At 41.0% G+C, this 19,023-nt stretch overlaps 1 protein-coding gene across 2 annotated transcripts in view; it reads right to left on the reverse strand.

Annotated features, from left to right (window-relative positions):
• Positions 1 to 19,023, reverse strand: part of adcy8 (adenylate cyclase 8 (brain)) — a 115,412-nt gene that overhangs the window by 11,689 nt on the left and 84,700 nt on the right. For both annotated transcript variants that reach the window (XM_030751896.1, XM_030751895.1), the window contains 3 exons: positions 18,049 to 18,221; positions 14,966 to 15,044; positions 6,067 to 6,225 (listed from right to left, as the gene is read on the reverse strand). In XM_030751896.1, the coding sequence (XP_030607756.1) occupies positions 6,067 to 6,225; positions 14,966 to 15,044; positions 18,049 to 18,221 (411 nt within the window). The remainder of the gene's footprint in view (positions 1 to 6,066; positions 6,226 to 14,965; positions 15,045 to 18,048; positions 18,222 to 19,023) is intronic.

Below are 19,023 nucleotides of genomic sequence, written 5' to 3' on the forward strand. Positions count from 1 at the left end.
AACTTCTTATGACCTAACTGTGTTTTCTTCTTTTAAATGTTAGGATATGAACTGATCAACCAGCTGGAACGTGCCTCTATGATCTGAAGAAAAAAGGCCTTTCTTAATCCCACAGAGCAATTTTTCTGATGAAATTAAAAACAATCTTGCAGTGGTAATAATAAACCACAGGGACGCACTGCTCAGTGTGGAAAGGCTGAGGGATGATGCTCAGGCACTGTGACAGCGACTGTGACATCATAACTGCATCTCTGCACATTTACTCAGGTTTGGGTGATGCACATACACGATAATGTTTTGGATGAGAATAAACTATATTTAGCAATGTTATATCAAGCCCTCCAGAAATGTTCATTGTTTCAGCACAATATTTACATTATACATACTGTGTACGTGTACTTGTGCTACGAGGCACATTTGACAGAGTCTGAGGCTTTAAGGGAAAAAACACTGTACAATGTGAAAACTCACATAAAATGGGGCATTTCTTCCTTCTGGACAAAACGCAGCAGTGGAGAGGAAATAATGCAAGAGAGCGCTGCCCCATAAATCATGACTCCTGTAAATTCACAGCTTCATATACTTCTGTTTATACCCCACTCTGCATTTAATCATTAGTTATTATTAATCTCTGGCTCTCTTCCACAGTGTGTCTTTTGTCCTGTCTCCCCCCCTCAGCAGATGACCCCCCCCTCCCTGAGCCTGGTTCTGCTGGAGGTTTCTTCCTGTTAAAGGGAGTTTTTCCTTCCCACTGTCACCAAGTGCTGCTCATAGGGGGTCGTATTGACTGTTGGGTTTTCTCTGTATTATTGTAGGGTCTTTACCCACAATACAAAGAACCTTGAGGCGACTGTTTGTTGGAAAACAAACTTTAAACCTGGTATATTCAACACAATACTCCGGAATAACCGCCTGACATTGTCCCATAACAACAAACACGGTGAACTCGTTTTATATTTGACTGACTGAATATTCTCTGTGATTAATATGAGACATCTATTCATCTGTTCTCTCTTCCTCTATTAGCTGCAAATCAAGTCGTGTAAAATGGACCTGGTATCTAATCAGGACCAAGCATAAAACATAATGCATCTAAATTCCCGCAGCAGTAAGACGCAGAGTTTGCACTGTTGTAAGTGCGCAACTTCATTTAATTACGGACATATGGCTCAAAACAGGTTTGTGCACAATTAGCCCAGAATCTATATCGCTCATAGAAAATATAATCAGAAAAGTATTAAGTGAAAATTTGGTCATACAGCAGATTTGAAACCAAAACTGTGGCTGGCTTTAGGATTAACATCCAATAATCTATCTTCTGTTTTCACTACATTTTGTAACAAATTATTATATTGACTGGGAGGAAGAGGTGACTCATAATAGATGAAGATATTTAAGTCATTCTAAGAAGAGCAACATTAAAGTAGGCTTTAGTGCTCACTGGGCAGCACCACAAATCTTATGTATTCTGATTTATCTCATGTAAGTCCTAATGTTGGTCATCATCATTCACTTTACATTACAGTCACTTTATAGTCAGAATAACAGATGTGACTTGCTGTGTGATACGGAGGACCAAAACGATTGTGCTCCAATTTTGGTGGTGAAATTCTGAGATTTTATTAACACACTGTGTGTGTGTGTGTGTGTGTGTGTGTGTGTTGCATTTGTACAGTTTATGTGGAGCACTAACTAATCAGCTAATGCTAGCACTAGTGACCCTCTCATGCAGATTCGGTCACTTCTGATTCCACCAAAACGGTCTTTTATAATTCAGTGGAATCAGATTCAGTAGTTTCACTGATTTTCACTGTCACACAGCAAACCGTTCAAGTTCGAGCATCATGAACTGGGAGGCCAGCGTGCGGTTAGCTGCATGCTGCAGGCAGAGCGGTGGCTGCCCTCCGTTACCATGGCTCTGATGGAGTACGTCTGCTGCCATGTTGACATTAAAAAACTGGAAGTGTGGCAGGAACCGCTTGTTGTCTGAAAGCGGGGGTAGGAAGGTCGCTCAGAGACTTTTGGGTGGCTGATTTTCTTATATTTGAGACCGTTTTTATAGATTTTTTTCCCTTGCCAAAAATAACCGGATCAGCCAATCAGTTTGCTTAATGAACAAGTGTGTATATATTAACATTGTTGCCATGTGAAGATACATTTATAAAGTCAGCAAACCTTTGTTTTTCTTTTCTTTTTGTCTTTACTTGATACATTTTTGTAAAGTCACAATTGGTCATTTTTTTACTTACTTATTTTCCACTCCGTGTTTCCACTTGGATCATTATGAAATTTGGCACGAGTTTAACATTAATTATAATTTATCCGAGGATTCAGTGCGGTGTACAACATAAAGCCTGTGTTACATGTAACATTTAAAGAGTGTCTTTTCCTACAGATGACGGATGAAAGTGACAAATTTCTGACAGCTTTAGACTCTCGATGCTTGGAAGAAATCAAAACATGTCAGATGGTGCATTTCTACAGCTCGACTATAATAAAGCACCATAATCGTGCTGTTTGACTCCTCAGTCAGCTTTATTTTCTGATCCTTTTTCTGATTTGCCTCCAAATGCTTCAAAATAAAACATGTGAATTTATTCATTTCTATTAAGAAATGGATGCTTGCTGTCCACTGAAACGCAACATGGTTTTAAATTTAAAATCCACACCGGATGTGTTGAGTATGTGTTAACAGATTTTCATACAAATCTGCAGCAGTGCAAAAAAACACTGTCTACTATGACCAATCATACTTAGTCATACACTCTGCCTCAAAGTAAAAGAATAAAAATCTGATGTCAGACTGAAGCTGTGACAGAAAATTAACATCCTGCTGAGGAGTCTTTGACTGAAGGACTGAAACCCTTTGGAATAAAAAAAACTACCTGATGGAATAAATGATGCTCAGATTTAATTGATTCCAAAGATCATCAAAACCTCCTCAGGGGTGTGGGAGCCTATTAATAACCCAGTGCTCCGGTATCTAAATCACAGAACAATAAACATCCTGATTAATAATGCAACAAGTGATTAGAACCCAAACTATTCTAATGGATGCATTTTTAATGGTCCTTTTTAATTAGGAACAGGCACAGGAGCAGAATGATATCAGCTCTTCTCTCCTGACATTCATAATTCATAGGCTGCTCGACCTTTGTTTAGAAGCCAAAGAAAGATTGGAGATTTGATAATCGAGTAGGCCAGCAAGGATAATACAGCGATTTGACTTCTTTGTGTGATAACTGTCCTGTTTGCAGACCAATGGCCTCAGGTAAGCTGGAATCGAGAACAATGAGGATGGGAAGTGGAAAAAACAACATAAAGCAGCTGTTTTATTGTCACCTCTTCCTGAAAACCTGAACTAATAATAATCCCTGAGGATGGGCGTTTCAAGAGTTTACTCCAAAAGACGTCCCATGTTTCATTTTAACACTTTCCTCACCAGAGTATTATTGTGAACTTAGCAGTGACAGAGATGTAAAAGACTGAGTCGTGTCAGCACTACCGTCAGTTTATTTGGAAGATGTTAAAAACATTTCAATTATGAAGCCACCAAATTCTAGATTTGCTCAATGAACTCAGAGACAATCTCCAACCAAATGGAGTCACGCAACACCAGCAGCAACAAAACTTCTTCCAACTCTTCAGTTTTTGGTGTCGGGTTCTTTTCGACACGCTGTGGTTTCTGTGGCAGGAATTTCACAGCCTGCACAGCGAGCTTCAAAGCAAAGCAACGTTTAAGTCAGTGGTTCTCAAATCCAGGCCTCGTGGCCCAGTGTCTTGCAGGTTTTAGATGTGTCCCTTATCCAACACACCTTAATCAAATGGCTGAATTACCTCCTCAGTATGCAATCAAGTTCTCCAGAGTCCTGCTAATGACTTCTATATTTGACTCAGGTGTATTGAAACAGAGACACATCTAAAACCTGCAGGACACCGGGCCACGAGGCCTGGATTTGAGAACCACTGGTTTAAGTACACTTAAATGAAACTGTTCTAACTTCAGGACCACGGACAGCGCACGAGGTGTTCACTGCCTGAGCTGTGCTCCAACACACACACACACACACACACACACACACACACACACACACACACACACATGCACACACACATGCACGCACACACGCACACACACACACACACGTGCACTCACACACGCAGTCACTGATCTGTACTTCATGATCATGTTTGTAGTTTTTGAAGCATTTTTAATGGAATTATCTTTCAAATAATATGACCTGCTGTGTGATACAGATCTTGAGTGAAATTCTATTAAATTCTTTCTAATTTTATAGTCTGTTACTGAGCGCTGTTCAGAGGTGAGTGTGAGTGTAAATGTGTGTTCCCACTTAGGGACAATTAAAAGTACCAGAAGAAAAGTGTCAGAGATAAGGTGAACAAAAAGTGAGTGTGTAACGCTGAATTCTCTGCAGAGTTGGGGCAGCTGAGTCACTGCTGTGCCAGAGACACAAATCAATGTGTGCTGACAGACAGACAGCATGTTATTAAAATCAAATCGAATGCATGGGACGAAAAAAAAAAGGGTCTCCAAAGATTTCCGGCTGAATGAACCGCCCCAACAATTCTCTCTCACTTTGTAGAGTCTTTGAAAAGCAATTACACAGCCTCTCTTTTCTCTGCAGGCAGCAAGTCTGAGACTCGGGGAACGAACTGTAATGAACACAGGGGACTTATTTTTCAGCAGGTCTGTGGTGAAAAACTGAGGTGAAGTGTGCCGGGGAGGTGCTGCTTTACAAAGACTCTATCAGGACCGTGTTCAGATGTGACCCATCATTTCTTGAAAGGTTACTGAAAACATTCATCTTTGTACTTGTCGGTGGCTAAAAAACCTTGTGTATAGTTCATCATTCCTGAGGGTAATAACAGGCTTTGATTCGCACTGAAAGCTCAGAGTGAGACAACGACCCAGAATTCTGCTGGAATCATCCAATCTGCTTCAACTTTGACCTGCTGTATCCTAATAACTGTAACTGTGCTATTAGAATGAGAGATTATACCTGAGTTTAGGTGACTCCACTTTCACTTTGTCTAAGTTGTTGATATAATACTGTACAGACAATTTTCCAAATATGCCAATCTGGAAAAATCCATTGAAAAAAGACAAGCAAGACTTGAACCTGCGTGATGAGCTGCATAAAGATGTCTGATTCTACAGAAGGCTCCGAGAAAGTGACCGTCAGGTCCACAGATCTGAGCCCAGAGGAACCACTTAATCCTCAATCTCACACACACCTGCTCACTGGCTGGTGTCCCCCTGTCAATAACTGGTTGCTAGGAAAAAATATGTATTTCCATCAAATGGTCTCAAAGCTTTTGGGTGGCTGACTGGTCTCTACAGCTGTGTGACTGAGGCTGATGAGGTCATATGCCAAAAAGTGCTAAGAGCGAACTAAAGTGCTAATGTGCCCAGAAAACATCTGCTAATACCGAGAAAAATAATTAAACGAATAACCAAACACCTCTTTGTTACACTTAAACACAACTTTTTACAACAATTCTATTGTTCTTTATTAATATAGGACCTTTTCTGTAGTTGGTTACTGTGTATCAAATTTGCACTTAAGCTCAGCCTACTTTTGAATTATGTTTTTATATAAATTCTTTACTTGGTCTCAGACTGTTAAACACCACCAGCCCTGCAGCTGAAAGAATAAAACCTAAAAGTTCAAAATTTAACCAAATAATTATAATCCATCAGATTCTCCCATGTCTTAAAGGTAGAGCTGTGATATTGATACATATGTCTGTTACCTTACACAGGGGGCATTTTTGCCAGCTTTCCTTACTGGCTTCAAAAATGCAAAACTTTAATAATATATTACATTGTTTCCAGTTTTTCATATCTCATTTTGATGTGTATTTGTGAAGAAATTACTCCACATTTACAACTCCCTCCATCCCCCCTAACCAGATCAGGTGGCCGAACCTCACCTATGTTGGGTTTTACGTGCATTTTGAATAACCAGCATAACCACTCAGATAACCTCTCTGGCGGAGGGTCACTCTGGCACAGACCGTGACTGTCAGGGAAAACATGCACACCTCGTTGTCCCGGTCCTTCTCCAGAAAGTGTCGGGCCACGTGGCTGGGGAGGATGTTCCTCAGCATGTTCTCGTTGTGTTCTCGCAGCTCCTTCATCTCGTTGATCTCCTCTTTGGCCTGGACACGCCACAGGAAGTCCAGCCGTGCTGTATACTCCAGCTGAAGACAGAAATATTAAAATGTCTTAAACTCTGAGCACCTCAGACCAGTAACTCAGAAACTGAAGAACAGAAAGCTGTGTTAGAAGAGCTACTTTCTGCTATAGCAGAAGTGGATGTTTCCACTTGTTTAATTCCTTTAGGCTTTAAAACCAAATCTTTTGGATGAGTTCGTTTCTGTTTGGAGTCAAACATGAACTAGCTGCGGTTTTTCTTTTTGTTATTCATGTCATTGTAATTGTTTCTGTTTCATGAGTAGATCTTCTATAATCATGGCGTACATATACCAGCTCAGCCAGTCTAATGTCTGAGGTCTGATATTAAAACATTATTTTTTATGTTTTTAAAATCCACACACACGCTTGCTTTTCAGAAACAAGGCCCAGCGCTGCTTCTCCACACAATTAAAACAATCTATGCTGATGTTTTCCTGACAGCTGACCCCTTATGGCCACGCCTGATTAATGCCCTCTTGCTGAAGCCAAGGCTGAAATGGCACGATGCAGTTACATGCTGTTAAGAAGATGAGCCAGGGGGTGGGGGGGTATGGACATACAGTACAAACTGTCTGATTCTGACAATGAAGACCTCGGCATGCAACCCTTCTCACTGCAGTCTCTCTGTGACCTTAACCGACCTTAAACCTTTAATTCGACCTTAAATGAAAATATAATGCAGTCCAGCACCACCACCCATGTCCTCAGTACTGAGAGATGGGAACATTGTGAACCAAATCACAGGGTGATAACTTAGAGCACTGGGTCACAGATCGAGTAGGAGCAAAGTGAAGGCATGTAACAAGTCAGGGAATACAGACACACTGCCGGGACTGAAGGAGAGCTGCAAAGCCAAATGCTCCAGGATAACCGGGATCACGTAGGGAAAAAAAGACAAAGACAGGAAGTAAACACAGACAGACAAACAACGAGAGTGATCTTTATAAAATGCAACAGGAAGCCAAAGCCCTGACAATGACAGGCCTTATTTAACACGAGTGTTCTTTTCTTTAGTGACCTCATCACTTGTTTTCAGGTTGGGTCGTTTACTTGCATTCCCAGCAGTGTCAATCAAACCTGATGGACACACACCCCCCGCAGCCCTGCAACGTTTCCTGAGGTCTAGTCATCCGTGATTAAAGTTAGAGAGAAATACCTGTGATTCTATCAAACCTGATACTCATCCTGACACGGTTACTTTATAAAGCTGCTAAAGATTTGTTTCATCTTCTCCAGCCTCCAAAAAACAGAAAATCCCTGTTCTGGTCTAAAAAGGCATTCGTTAATCACTTAACTGCTTAAAAATGTAACCAAAGTTCAGGGGAAAGTCTTTTGTTTATTTCATTTAGATGATGAAAAGGCTGAGCTGCAGTTCTGGAACGAGCGGCTAAATTAAAAATCCGTTAAAAGCCGGATCAATTATGTAAAACAAGAGAGTGCGATCAATCTGAAGCTCACAAAAAGGATTCTAATAAGCAACACAAATTGCTGTTTTGAATGCACAATTAATACAAAGTCATTTGAATACGTTGGAGACAAACAAAAGTCAGCATCATTTAGTTAGTACTGGCAGAAGAGAGGAGGAAAAAAAAAGACCCCAATATTGAAAATTAATTTTGAGGGCAGGCTGAACAGCCTGCAAGGATTTAAGCGACTCTCTCCGGGGTTTGGCAAAAACAGTTTTGTGATTAATCGTGATATCAATCAGTCGCTTAATCATATGAGTGAGTACAAAAACTTCAATCTCATTTTCTGTTTTTCTAATTAAGAACGCAAAGCCTGAAGGCCCCGTTAGTCGGTGGGATAATGAGATGGTGGCTGGTGAAAGAAGGGGTCGCTCAGCCGTTAACCAACATGACCCGGTCTGTTCTATTAACCCTCTGAGTACAGAAAACCCCCACCCCCCCACCCGTCCTAACCAGCATGTTACTCAGCGTAAGAGTCACGGTCACCTCATACAACCTTTTACCCAACATGCATTCAAATCTATGAAAAAACACTGATGTCTGCACCCAGTAACCAGCTACAAGAACCACTAACCCTAACTAAAGTTCCTCCATCAAGTAATGAGTTATGTTTGACTTGGGGATCAAATACTTATTTCACTCAATGACATACAAATTTATAACTTTTACATGATGATTTTTTTTTGGTTGATATTCAGTCCCTCTCCATTAAAATGAAACCATAAAAATTAGAGACGGTTCATTTCTTTGAAAGTGAGCAAACTTACAAATTCAGCAGGAGATCAAACTGTAGCTTGTTCTTTAAAGTGAGGGTGAATGGTCATTTTTGGTCACATGACTGTGTGCAGTGTTCCTGTGATCCTGCTGCCACGTCCATGATAGGGTTTAATATTTTTCCCGAAAATGACATGAATCAAATCCCGGGAAAAGACGAGCCATTTCCCGACCTACATCTCGGCATTCGAGTGCTCGAGCTCTGCGGTGTTGTATCGTTCCTCAACACTCCCTTAACAAATATAATTCGAATATTCCTGCATTGTACATGGAATTATACCAAGATATTTTACAACTGCTGGTGCAAAACAATACAGTTCATCTCCACACAGCATTGATAAAGGCTCAGCCACTCGCGCTGTCTGTTGCACTATATCTCCACAATGCACACCGTTCCACCAGTGGAACGCTGTAATAGTCATTGAAAAGTTAACTACCGTACTACACTATAATACGACATAACACAGGGCTTTGAGTAATGCACTACGACTTGGTCATTGCCATTCTGGCAACAGCAAATTTATAACTCCGTGTCTGAGGGTTAAAGTAGGTTCGTTGTGAATCGTCTTTTGAAAAACTGGCCGATCCTTATAGCCTAAAAAATATACATTTTACTCAACTCCATTTTAAAAGTGAAATAGTCCACGACTACTTGCAGTCAGCTGCCGTCTTCTTTGATGCATCATGATTATGATAAAATTATAGTCAGATGGAACCAGTCTGACTCAATGGGTCAAGTTGGTAATTACAATGTTTGGAGACAAGTTGCCTCCAACCAGCAGACCTCTGCAGTCACCTTGTGGCTGCACAAAGGTTGCGTGTGATTGCTATTATAACCTCATTCTTCTTGTATTTGTATTTGTATTGTCTTAGTCACATAGTATTTATATTGTGCATAAAGTATGTAGTATTTATATTGTGTCTTTATATTAGTGTTAATTGCTGCTGCTGTAACAAAGCAATTTCCTGCAAGGGATCAATAAAGTTCTATTCTATTCTATATTATTGCTGCCAGTAGCAGAGCCTTGATTAATGTTCAGGCCTTCAAATTATTAACTGGGATGTCAACAAAACAATCCCTAATCCTTTCAAATTAAGAGCCTTTTCTGCAGATTTATAATGAAATGCTTCATCCTTGCTGTGTTTGATAATGTAATTACTGCTCTGACAGGAAGCCGTGCTCATGAACAACAACCTCATCTAGTCGCCATTAGTTTATTACGCAAAAGGCCGCTGGCTTAGTTTCCTCTGCTGATCTGTTGATGTGATCATCAACTTCCTACAGCAGAAAACACATTAAAGTGCCCAAATTTGTGAACTCAATGCATGAACTCATCTTGTTGTAGAAATGCACAATAACTCTTTTTTTTCCTAACTTTAATCGTTTTTTCTTGGGCTCACATTACAAGCTGTAAACCTTCAGCTCAACTTATCAAGGGAAAAGGTGAGGAAATGCTTACTGGGAGACATCACACACACAGCAGTTAGATTTAATGAGAACTGAATAAAACTGAGATTCCTGTAATGAAAGAGGTTGTGAAGAGGAATAAAAGGCTGAGAGAGTTTCCTTCATCTCTCTGCTCTAATAGGGTTTTCTTCGCAGCACAATGAGAGTCTTTTGTGAAAGAAGCACTAACTAATGCTCGAACACCCTTTAACACTAATGTGTTCGTGCATTTTCTTAACAATGGACAACAGAGCTGTGAGTTTTCAGCCTTGGTCTCATTCCAGAATTCAGATGAAGCTTCATTATGCCGCTGTAATGATCATTACCTCTGTTTCACTTCATCACTGAATGTTTCTGTTGGATCTCTGCTTCAAACAGAAACCATTCTGAGACTTCTGATTACTGCAGGAGTCCATTACAGTCAGTTCAATACGTGTGTCAAAAGGATGCTGTTTCACTGTATTTTTGGTCAATTTTAATAATTTCACCTTATTTCTTGCTGCTGCTCTTTGAGGAAATTTTACAATCTCAGACCAACCTGTGTGCAATTACTAAAGCCAGAGAGTGGGGCTGGAAAACCTGCTGTTGTGCTGGAAATGCCATTTGCTTTGATAAACATCTTGAGCTTTTTTGTGGGGCTGCAACTATCGATTACTTTAGTAATCGAGTATTCTACTGATTATTCCATCGATTAATCAAGTAATCGGATAAGAAATACTTTGTATTAACAGTTCATCTGCATATTTTAACTTCTGTACTGCAGTTTTTCTCTGTGTGAAACAAACAGGGTGGATGGAGCAGCTACAAAGTTCTCTCTTTTTTTCATGTTGCTGATCAGGTGGTTGATGAAGGACGGTAGAAAAGTCTCCTTTCGCTCCACCTGAGCTCACCGTCTCAGTAATGGCTCCGCCTCTTTGCACTTGCTGCGCCTGTGCAGACAGACCGCACATAAAACAGCTGCTGTTGTGTTTTTGTTGAAAAATGGGGGCTACATGAGCTTAATGCTGTAATGCTTTGTATTCACAAGCGTTCTCCTAAATACGTTTCTACCCGGCACCCGTTAGCAAACTGCGGTTATAGCGATCCATTCTGGGAGCTAACAGCTGAAGTAAAGAAAAAAATAACAGCATCGAAGCAACAAATTAGTGTCGAGGATTTTTTAGAATCAAATCATTCGAGTTGCTCGAGGAATCGTTGCAGCCTGACTTTTTTGTGCAGATTTTTTATGCATTGTCTAAATTACCTTTAATGTCAGTGTTACAGGGATGTAAAAACTGCATGCAGAAACTCATCACTCAGATCTTAACCTTAATCTAACTCAAGGGATGAACCAGTGTTTTGTCTGCCATAACAGGGAACTTAGCAAAGAACTAATTTTAACTAGTATATTTGATACTAGCAGGCTGATGCAAATTGTTCCCATTTCTCTACTCAAATATGAATAATGGCAAAGATGACATGAAATTGTGTTTTTGCATCAACAAGGTGTGCAGTGTGCCCTTAGAAAAAGTGGAGGACAAAAGAAGAAGAAGTGGTAGGTTTAAAAACTCTTACAGCAGATGATCAGTATCTGAAAGTTACGTCCTTGAAAAAATAGGGAAAAAAATGCAAAAATGAAAAAATGCATCTGGACCTTCAGCTGATCCATCTGCTACACAAGAACTGGAGTGAAGATCAGTGGCAGCAGGTCTGATGGGGTGATGAATCCAAATGTGAAAATTTTGGGTCAAATCATTGACAGTATGTACAGCGGAGGACGGGAGAGAGTGTCTACAGCCATCTGTAAAACACGGTGGAGGCTCTGTCGTGGTTTAGGGCTGAATTTCAGACAGTGGTGTTGGAAATCTTTTCAAAATTTTCAAAATCTGGAAAGCTTCTGATTAGCAACAGCTTCATGCTTCAGCACGACAATGTCCCCGAACACACTGCCAGTGCAGTCATAGAGTGGTTTTCCCAAAGCCTGGACCTCAATGTTACTGCTTTTTCTGAATGACCAAAGTCTTACAGGGTGAGGGTTCACGGGCATCTCATTGTGTATGTCCATCTGTTACAGACAGCCTGTTTACTATCAGAGGACACTCTCCACTGAAGAGCTGAAGCTGGATGGTTCCACCACTTACTCAATGCTGAGGCAAAGTCCTACAATATGTCTCAGCTTAGAACAGCATAATCACACAGGAAAGCCACGAGATGCAGAAACACTGAGCATTGTGCTTAGAAACATGAAACAGTAACGATGGACAACGATGGACAAGGTCTCCCATCCCATGCATGAAACTGTTGCCGAGCTGGAGAGCTCCTTCAGTGACAGACTGCTGCATCCTAAATGCACAAAGGAGCGTTACCGCAGATCCTTCCTCCCAGCAGCTGTAAGACTTTATAACCATCACTGCTCCCAACAAAAACCACAATAACCTACACAATGTAGGATAATATATAATATACTGTAAATAGTCCGGCCTGTTAAGGTTCAACACACAGGCACATCATGTACATTGTATATAGTGTTATTATTAGTAGTATTAAGGTTAATATTGTTTGTTGATTTTATATATATTCTTTTCTTAATAGTGTGAATTATTATATCTTTATTTATATTTATAATAACTGCGGCTGCTGTTACACCCAAATTTCCCCTCTGTGGGACAATAAAGGCTGTTTCTTCTTCTTCTTCTTCTTCTTCTTCATATTAAGCTTGCTTCTCTTTTTATAAAATATAGCATAAAAATATAAATATTGGGGATTGGGCGGTGTAATCGGGGTGTAGCTTAGACCCTGCTGTGGGCCTGAGCATGAAAAATTAAAGCCAAAAGTGCTTCTCCGTCAGCTTTTATCCACTTTGCCCAAAGATAATTTGGAATATTTAGCAGAAAACACGGAGCGACTTACAGAGTTCATCAAAGCATTAACCAAACAGCTGGATCCTGTTTTGCACACTGGACTTTCCTGCTAAGAGTAAACAGTCTTTTAATATGCTCTCTTTTCTCCTGGCCAAATGCGTCTGGTACAAACAGCTTTTCGGCGCTGCGAGTGTTTCATGCTGGGAGCCGTCATTGTCTCTGCTTTGCCAAACAAGTGGTTTGACCCAGAGAAAATCAATATGCCACTGCATGACTTCAAATACGGCTGCTTTCTACTTTCATGAGGTTACAAAAGACCTTCAATTACAGCCGTCTCCCCTCCGTCTCCGACCGATGCCGAGCTGCTAAACTACACGATCAAAGGTTGCCATAGTGAGAGCATGAAAGCAGCGCAGTGATACCAGTTTCCTTCAGGCCGCCGAGTCTCTGCGTCTTTATAAAAATGGCTCGTATAATGTTTCAGGCGTGTAAACAAAGTGGTCCGTGTCAGTTTGCTTTGCAGGAGAAACACTCGGGTCACATATTAGGCAACCATAAAACCTGACAGGATGCTTCCTATGATATTACAGATGTAACGCCAGTGCTGGGTTTAAAGGCCCCGATCTTATTAAAGTGCTGTCTGCCTGCACCCCTTTGGCACAGCTTCTATAAACAGCAAGAGGCTCAACCCAAGTGATTTTCTTTTCTTACACTCGGAGCACCTTCAGGAGGCCGAAGAGGTAAAATTACTCACAAGAAAATACATCTTTTCTGTGAATCTCCTTTTCTTTGCTTATAACTATACAGGACTAACTCTTTAGAAAGGATTCAAACACAGCCAGGTTCATTTAAGAGCCACCTGGGGGTGATCACCGGGGCTGCCGTAACACTTCCTGTCCTGTAGACTTCATCCTGACCTCTGCAAACGCTTTCCTGATCAGTCCATGAGCTCAGTTACTCATTTCAGGTCATGGTGAATAAAACATTAAGTCCACTGTAAATTATGGACATTCTAAGAGCCACAAAGGAGGATTATACAGGATGTGTTTATTCATTATCCAATCAGTCACATCCACCCCTCATGTGTCATATCTGTCACCAACACCAAGACGGCAATGACAAAAACGCTCAGCTTGAGGCTTCGCAGACCTATGGCCGACATCACGATGGCTGCATCCTTCCTACGTCGCCAGCACTGCCGCAGGCCGGTCAAACCACAGTATGAATATTATATCCCAGAGAGCGAAGTGGTGCTTTTACAGCATCCACAACTGCAGTCATTAAGCACACTTTTGTACATGAACGATGTTATTAACAGGCAGTTGGTTTGGCCCGAGCTAACTGCTAATCGAGCGCTGATAGTTTGTTTCCTAAGTAATTAGTTGTTGTTACTACGGCAACTGTGCCAGCAAAGATAACACAACAGGATAAGGTGTGTGCGCGTCCTCGCTGACGCTGCTGATATTTCTCCTGACCTTAATAGAAATGATGTGTTTCTGACATTTTTCACTTCCCAGTTTTTAATGACACAAATATCCTGTTAAAAATGACATGATAAGTATTTCATCTCTGCCTACTCAGGGTCACCGTGTCAAGATGCTGCAGCTGATCGCAAGTCTAACACTTTAAAGCTACGGCCGTCCCCTTATCCATGCTGAACCAAAGTATCTGACAGGTTAATTGCATTAATTAATCTGTAATTTACTTTAATAAAAAATGCCATTCTGTTTCTGAGAGGGCAGGAAATGTAGCAGGCCTGCACTGCAGCGTGGCATTACCCGTTTATAACTTCATCATCCACATCTGAACTGCAGGTGTCTGTTTGTCACCTTCTTCTGTTATTTTTACTTCAGGTTAGCTGATAACTCCAATTAGACCGTTGCATAGCAACAAGAAAGATGCTGGGTTCCTCAGGCCCACTGTGCACATCATCACTATCATCTCTGTTACCACGACGTCACAGTTTTAGTTTTTATCCATATCTTCAGTCACCTTTAATCATAAATTTTAATGTTTTAAAAACAGTCTGATCCAACTGAGGAGACTCAATGGTTTCATCCATCAGCGTAGATGACAACAAGTCCTCAAACGTAATCACCGGCCCATTACAAATTAACAGTGTTTATTACTGATATGAAGATGTCCTGGTTATCTTTAGGACGCAGAAATTACAGTTTCTTCACTGATTATGAAACAGTTGGAGCAGGCGTGGTCTTACCTGCTGGCCGTGGTAAAACACAGCGAGGAGGAACATGGCCATCAGGAGCAAAGACGTCTCTTTGGTTCCCAGGAAGTTTCTGTTGGAACAAGAAGAAAGGAGAGGCTGTAGACAGTGAACCTTTGTTTGCCTCACATGTTAATGAAAAAACAGCTTCGCTCTTAAAAAACTCTCAACTGCCATAAGGTGCAGTTCCTCTCGTGGCCACTTGAGGCTGGCTAGCTAATAATAAAATAAGAGTTAATAATACCAGTTAATACATTTTTATGCAATAAAAAGTGTCATCTTGTGATATGAAATTATGTTGCCCAGCAACAACAGCACAAGCGCAGACCCGTCTGAGAGCCAGAGCAGCGCGTCAGCCTCCGATGACCATTTAGTACCTAAACAGGAGCTCCTTCAATAGTGTGGAAGGTTTGGCTTCATGAGAGCAGACCTCCAACAAAACATGAAACTTTGCAAAATATGCAGTAAAACTGTTCAGCTACAGGTGGAAAGAACAAACACACCGCACGAGGCAAAAGCACACCGCCAAAGGCACGTGATGATGAGACACCAGCAGCTGCTGATAGAATGACTCAACCGAGCATCGCTGCAGAACTCGTTAGTTGTCCTCCACATGATAACGGTGGAATGAAAACACCGATGTGGTTACATGGTGGAAAATAAGACCTTTAAGTAACTGGATAAAAAGCTTGACTCATGATAGGAAATATTTTTCTGTTTCAGTTTGAATGTGACAATATTGTTGCAGCTCCTGACGAGTTATTTTAGTTATTGTTAAACTAAAGTGTTACGTAGTTATTTTATACGTTTACTTAAAACTTCCTCTGAAAACATTTGTTCTTACATTTGACTCGTGCTGAGTCACTGTTATTGTGCTACAACGTTGCAGCTGCAGCTGCTCCTGCAGCTGCTGCCACCCTGTTTCAGTAGATTCACACTTTGAATTTGATAGTTTACCATCAATGACAGCAGCTCAGTGGAAAAGGATGGAAAATGCCCTTTATTTTGTTTGCAACAATAAATGCTGCAGCCTGCAGGTTGCAATCATCATTGTTCAGTATTTTTTTTCTATATTTTTATAAATATAATTACTGTAAATTTTCTTGAAGTAATTTTGAGGCTATATCACCCGCCCCTGGTGACTACACATTAAAGGCATTGAGCCTTGCGTGATTTTAATAACCAAAATGTCTAATAAACAGTCATCTACAGTATGTTAACCAGTGCGCCATCATAATAAATTATATCTATAACCCACCAGCTTCACAAAAACTACATTTGAAATCCATGTGAGCAGCAGAAACGCTCTCCACTAAAGTAAAGTAAAAACAAACTGCACCAAAGTCTAAAAAGGAGACCCTTTTGTTGGGCAGATTAACCTCCACAGTTCTTTGTTTTCAGCTCAGACTGTACAAGGATCAAATGTTCTGCAGGATCTCAGACTGATCTGAGGCTCACTGGGGATCAGCAGCTCAGAGAGATGCCGAGATGCAGCTCCAGGCACTCGATAGCAGGTCAGGAGCCAGAATCCCGTAACAAGTGAAAAATAAGAGCTCATTTGTTTTCACTGCCGAGGATCAGCTCGTGACACTAGAATGCAGCGTGATGTCTTCAGTGTGCGGCGATGCCAGAGGAAAACAAACCCAAAGCTTTAGATTCTCTAACACCCACAAACAAACAAACACAAGCTCATGACTTTATGCATATTTTGGTAAAAATAATCATCGTCTTTTTAAAGTTTAGAGCCATACTTGTGGTATAAACAACACAAAGACTGGAAAACTTCATGTACTTTGAAGTAAATCAACATACGCCCACAACACAACAAACATCAGGCAAACTAAAGAAGTCAGACGAGGATGTGACGGTCCGTGATGGAAACGTGATCAATGCTCTACTGAGAGGAGGAGGCTCGCTTTAACTCTCTCCTTCTGACTGTGATGTAATCAATACGTATCACGCTGTAAATAACTTCATGTTGAAACATCAGGAAGAGAAGAAGAGAAAACCACAGAAAGCATGATTAATGGTCAAAGTGTCTGCATTGGTCCTTTATAAAATTAAAGATTATAAAGCTGAAAATGATTTATGTAGATACAAGTTTATGCTGACATTTTATCACTTCTGTGTCTCCACAGAATTTAACCATGATGATTAAATTAAACACACAAAAAAAAGTCTTAATATGTAGAAAAATTGGGGGATATATATACTCACCTCAGCCGGGAGAAAACAGGCAAATATTCAAAATAACTAGAGGAGTGAAAATGATGTTGCATAGACAATGAATGTAACTCATGAGTTAGCTATGAGCTATAAGTAAAGATATTGTTGTCAATAAAGTAATCAGTTAATCAACAATGGAACACATATATTTGTTTCCTACTCAAAAAATATTTTCATGCTGTTATGACTAAATCAGTAGTTTCTGAGAAAAGAAGGAAAAGTATGATTTCTACATACTGAGCAAATAATACTGAGCTTATGAAACATGGCTGTACGTCCTCTTCTCCTGAGATCTTGGAGATCTTGGAATATCTCCTCCGGGAGTTATTCTGGTTTTTGTTTGCTTATTTTAACAAGTCTTGTGTGGATGGATGGATGAATGGATGGACGGATGGATGGACGGACGGATGGATGGATGGATGAATGGATGGATGGACGGATGGATGAATGGGTGGACGGATGGATCGATGAATGGATGGACGGATGGATGGATGGATGGACGGATGGATGGATGGACGGATGGATGGACCTCTCATTCACCTGTCAGCCACCTCAGGGGCTGAAAAATTACACCAATACTGAAGTGCCAAAAACTGCAGTTCCTCGAATGTCCATGTGAGGCTGGCTACAAAAGTGAGTCAATCCCAGCTTTACAGCAGAAATGAACATGTTTACAGCCCCTATGGATGGGTTCAACCTTCATAACTGTAGCGATAGCAGGAGTTTTAGAATCTAACCAGTAATGGATTGCACATGGATTAAGGTACACGTGATGCTTCTGTAACTTTGCTCTCGAAACAAAGGCTCAACTGCACAAATAAAGATAAACAGTGCGTTCAGCTGTCACTCACTCTGTATTGTGGTGGACGGTGTCGTAGCGAACAAACAGCGAGGTGTAGAAAGCTTCGGTCAGCAGCGAGTAGATGGCGATCATCACCAGCAGCACCGCCAGCTTCAGCACCGAGTTCAGCCGCAGGAACACCGCACATGTCACCATGGCCAGCACCCCCGTGAATACAAAATACTGGGAAAGACGAAAACACACGGTCAACTTCATTAGGACAGTCCTTGATATTTCTGTAAAACATGACACTCCTATCAGCCTTAAATGGACTTGATGTCAAATATCTATTAACAAATACAAGCTTAAAAATTTCCACCACTCTGCTGACGGAAATCTAACACAACTGACTTAAATTTGACCAATCTGCCCTTTAAAATCACCCTCTCGGGGCCCACGAGAAAAAAAACAAAGTCCCGTTCTGACCACGTGTATCTGGATTTTCGCCGTGGACCACCAGGGCTTCAGGCAGGAAAGCGGTTTAACGTGGAAGCTGCTCAGGAGGGATGGAGGAGGTCGTGACTCGATTCGTGAGGTGCTATAACTAACAATCCCGATAATTTTGTGGCAGCACAGACAGAAAACAGCAGAGCTGCACATGAGCGGCTCTACACAGTAAACAGTAAAGTACATATACACGAGCGGGAGAGCACTGAATCATACTTGGCAGCTTTTACACGACTGGGCCTCCATAATCACTGCACTGCTGGAAACCCTGGCCTCAAACCTGTGCAGATATGAACTTATGTACAAAAGCTGACTCAACTTTCATTCACTCAGCATGACCAGGAGCATGCTCAATGTGTGTGTGTGTGTGTGTGTGTGTGTGTTTCATAGAATTGTGCACCTTGAATTAATCGCTCAGGGTCAGAATTTCAAAGCAGAGCACTCCTGTCAGTCCTGAGAGGGCAAACATTTAGAGGAAATGACCTGCGAATGAACTGCAGTGCCAGTCATTGTGGCCCAGCATGCAATGCACTGAAAA

This window comes from Archocentrus centrarchus, chromosome 17, assembly GCF_007364275.1.
Source record: "Archocentrus centrarchus isolate MPI-CPG fArcCen1 chromosome 17, fArcCen1, whole genome shotgun sequence".
NCBI lineage: Eukaryota > Metazoa > Chordata > Actinopteri > Cichliformes > Cichlidae > Archocentrus > Archocentrus centrarchus.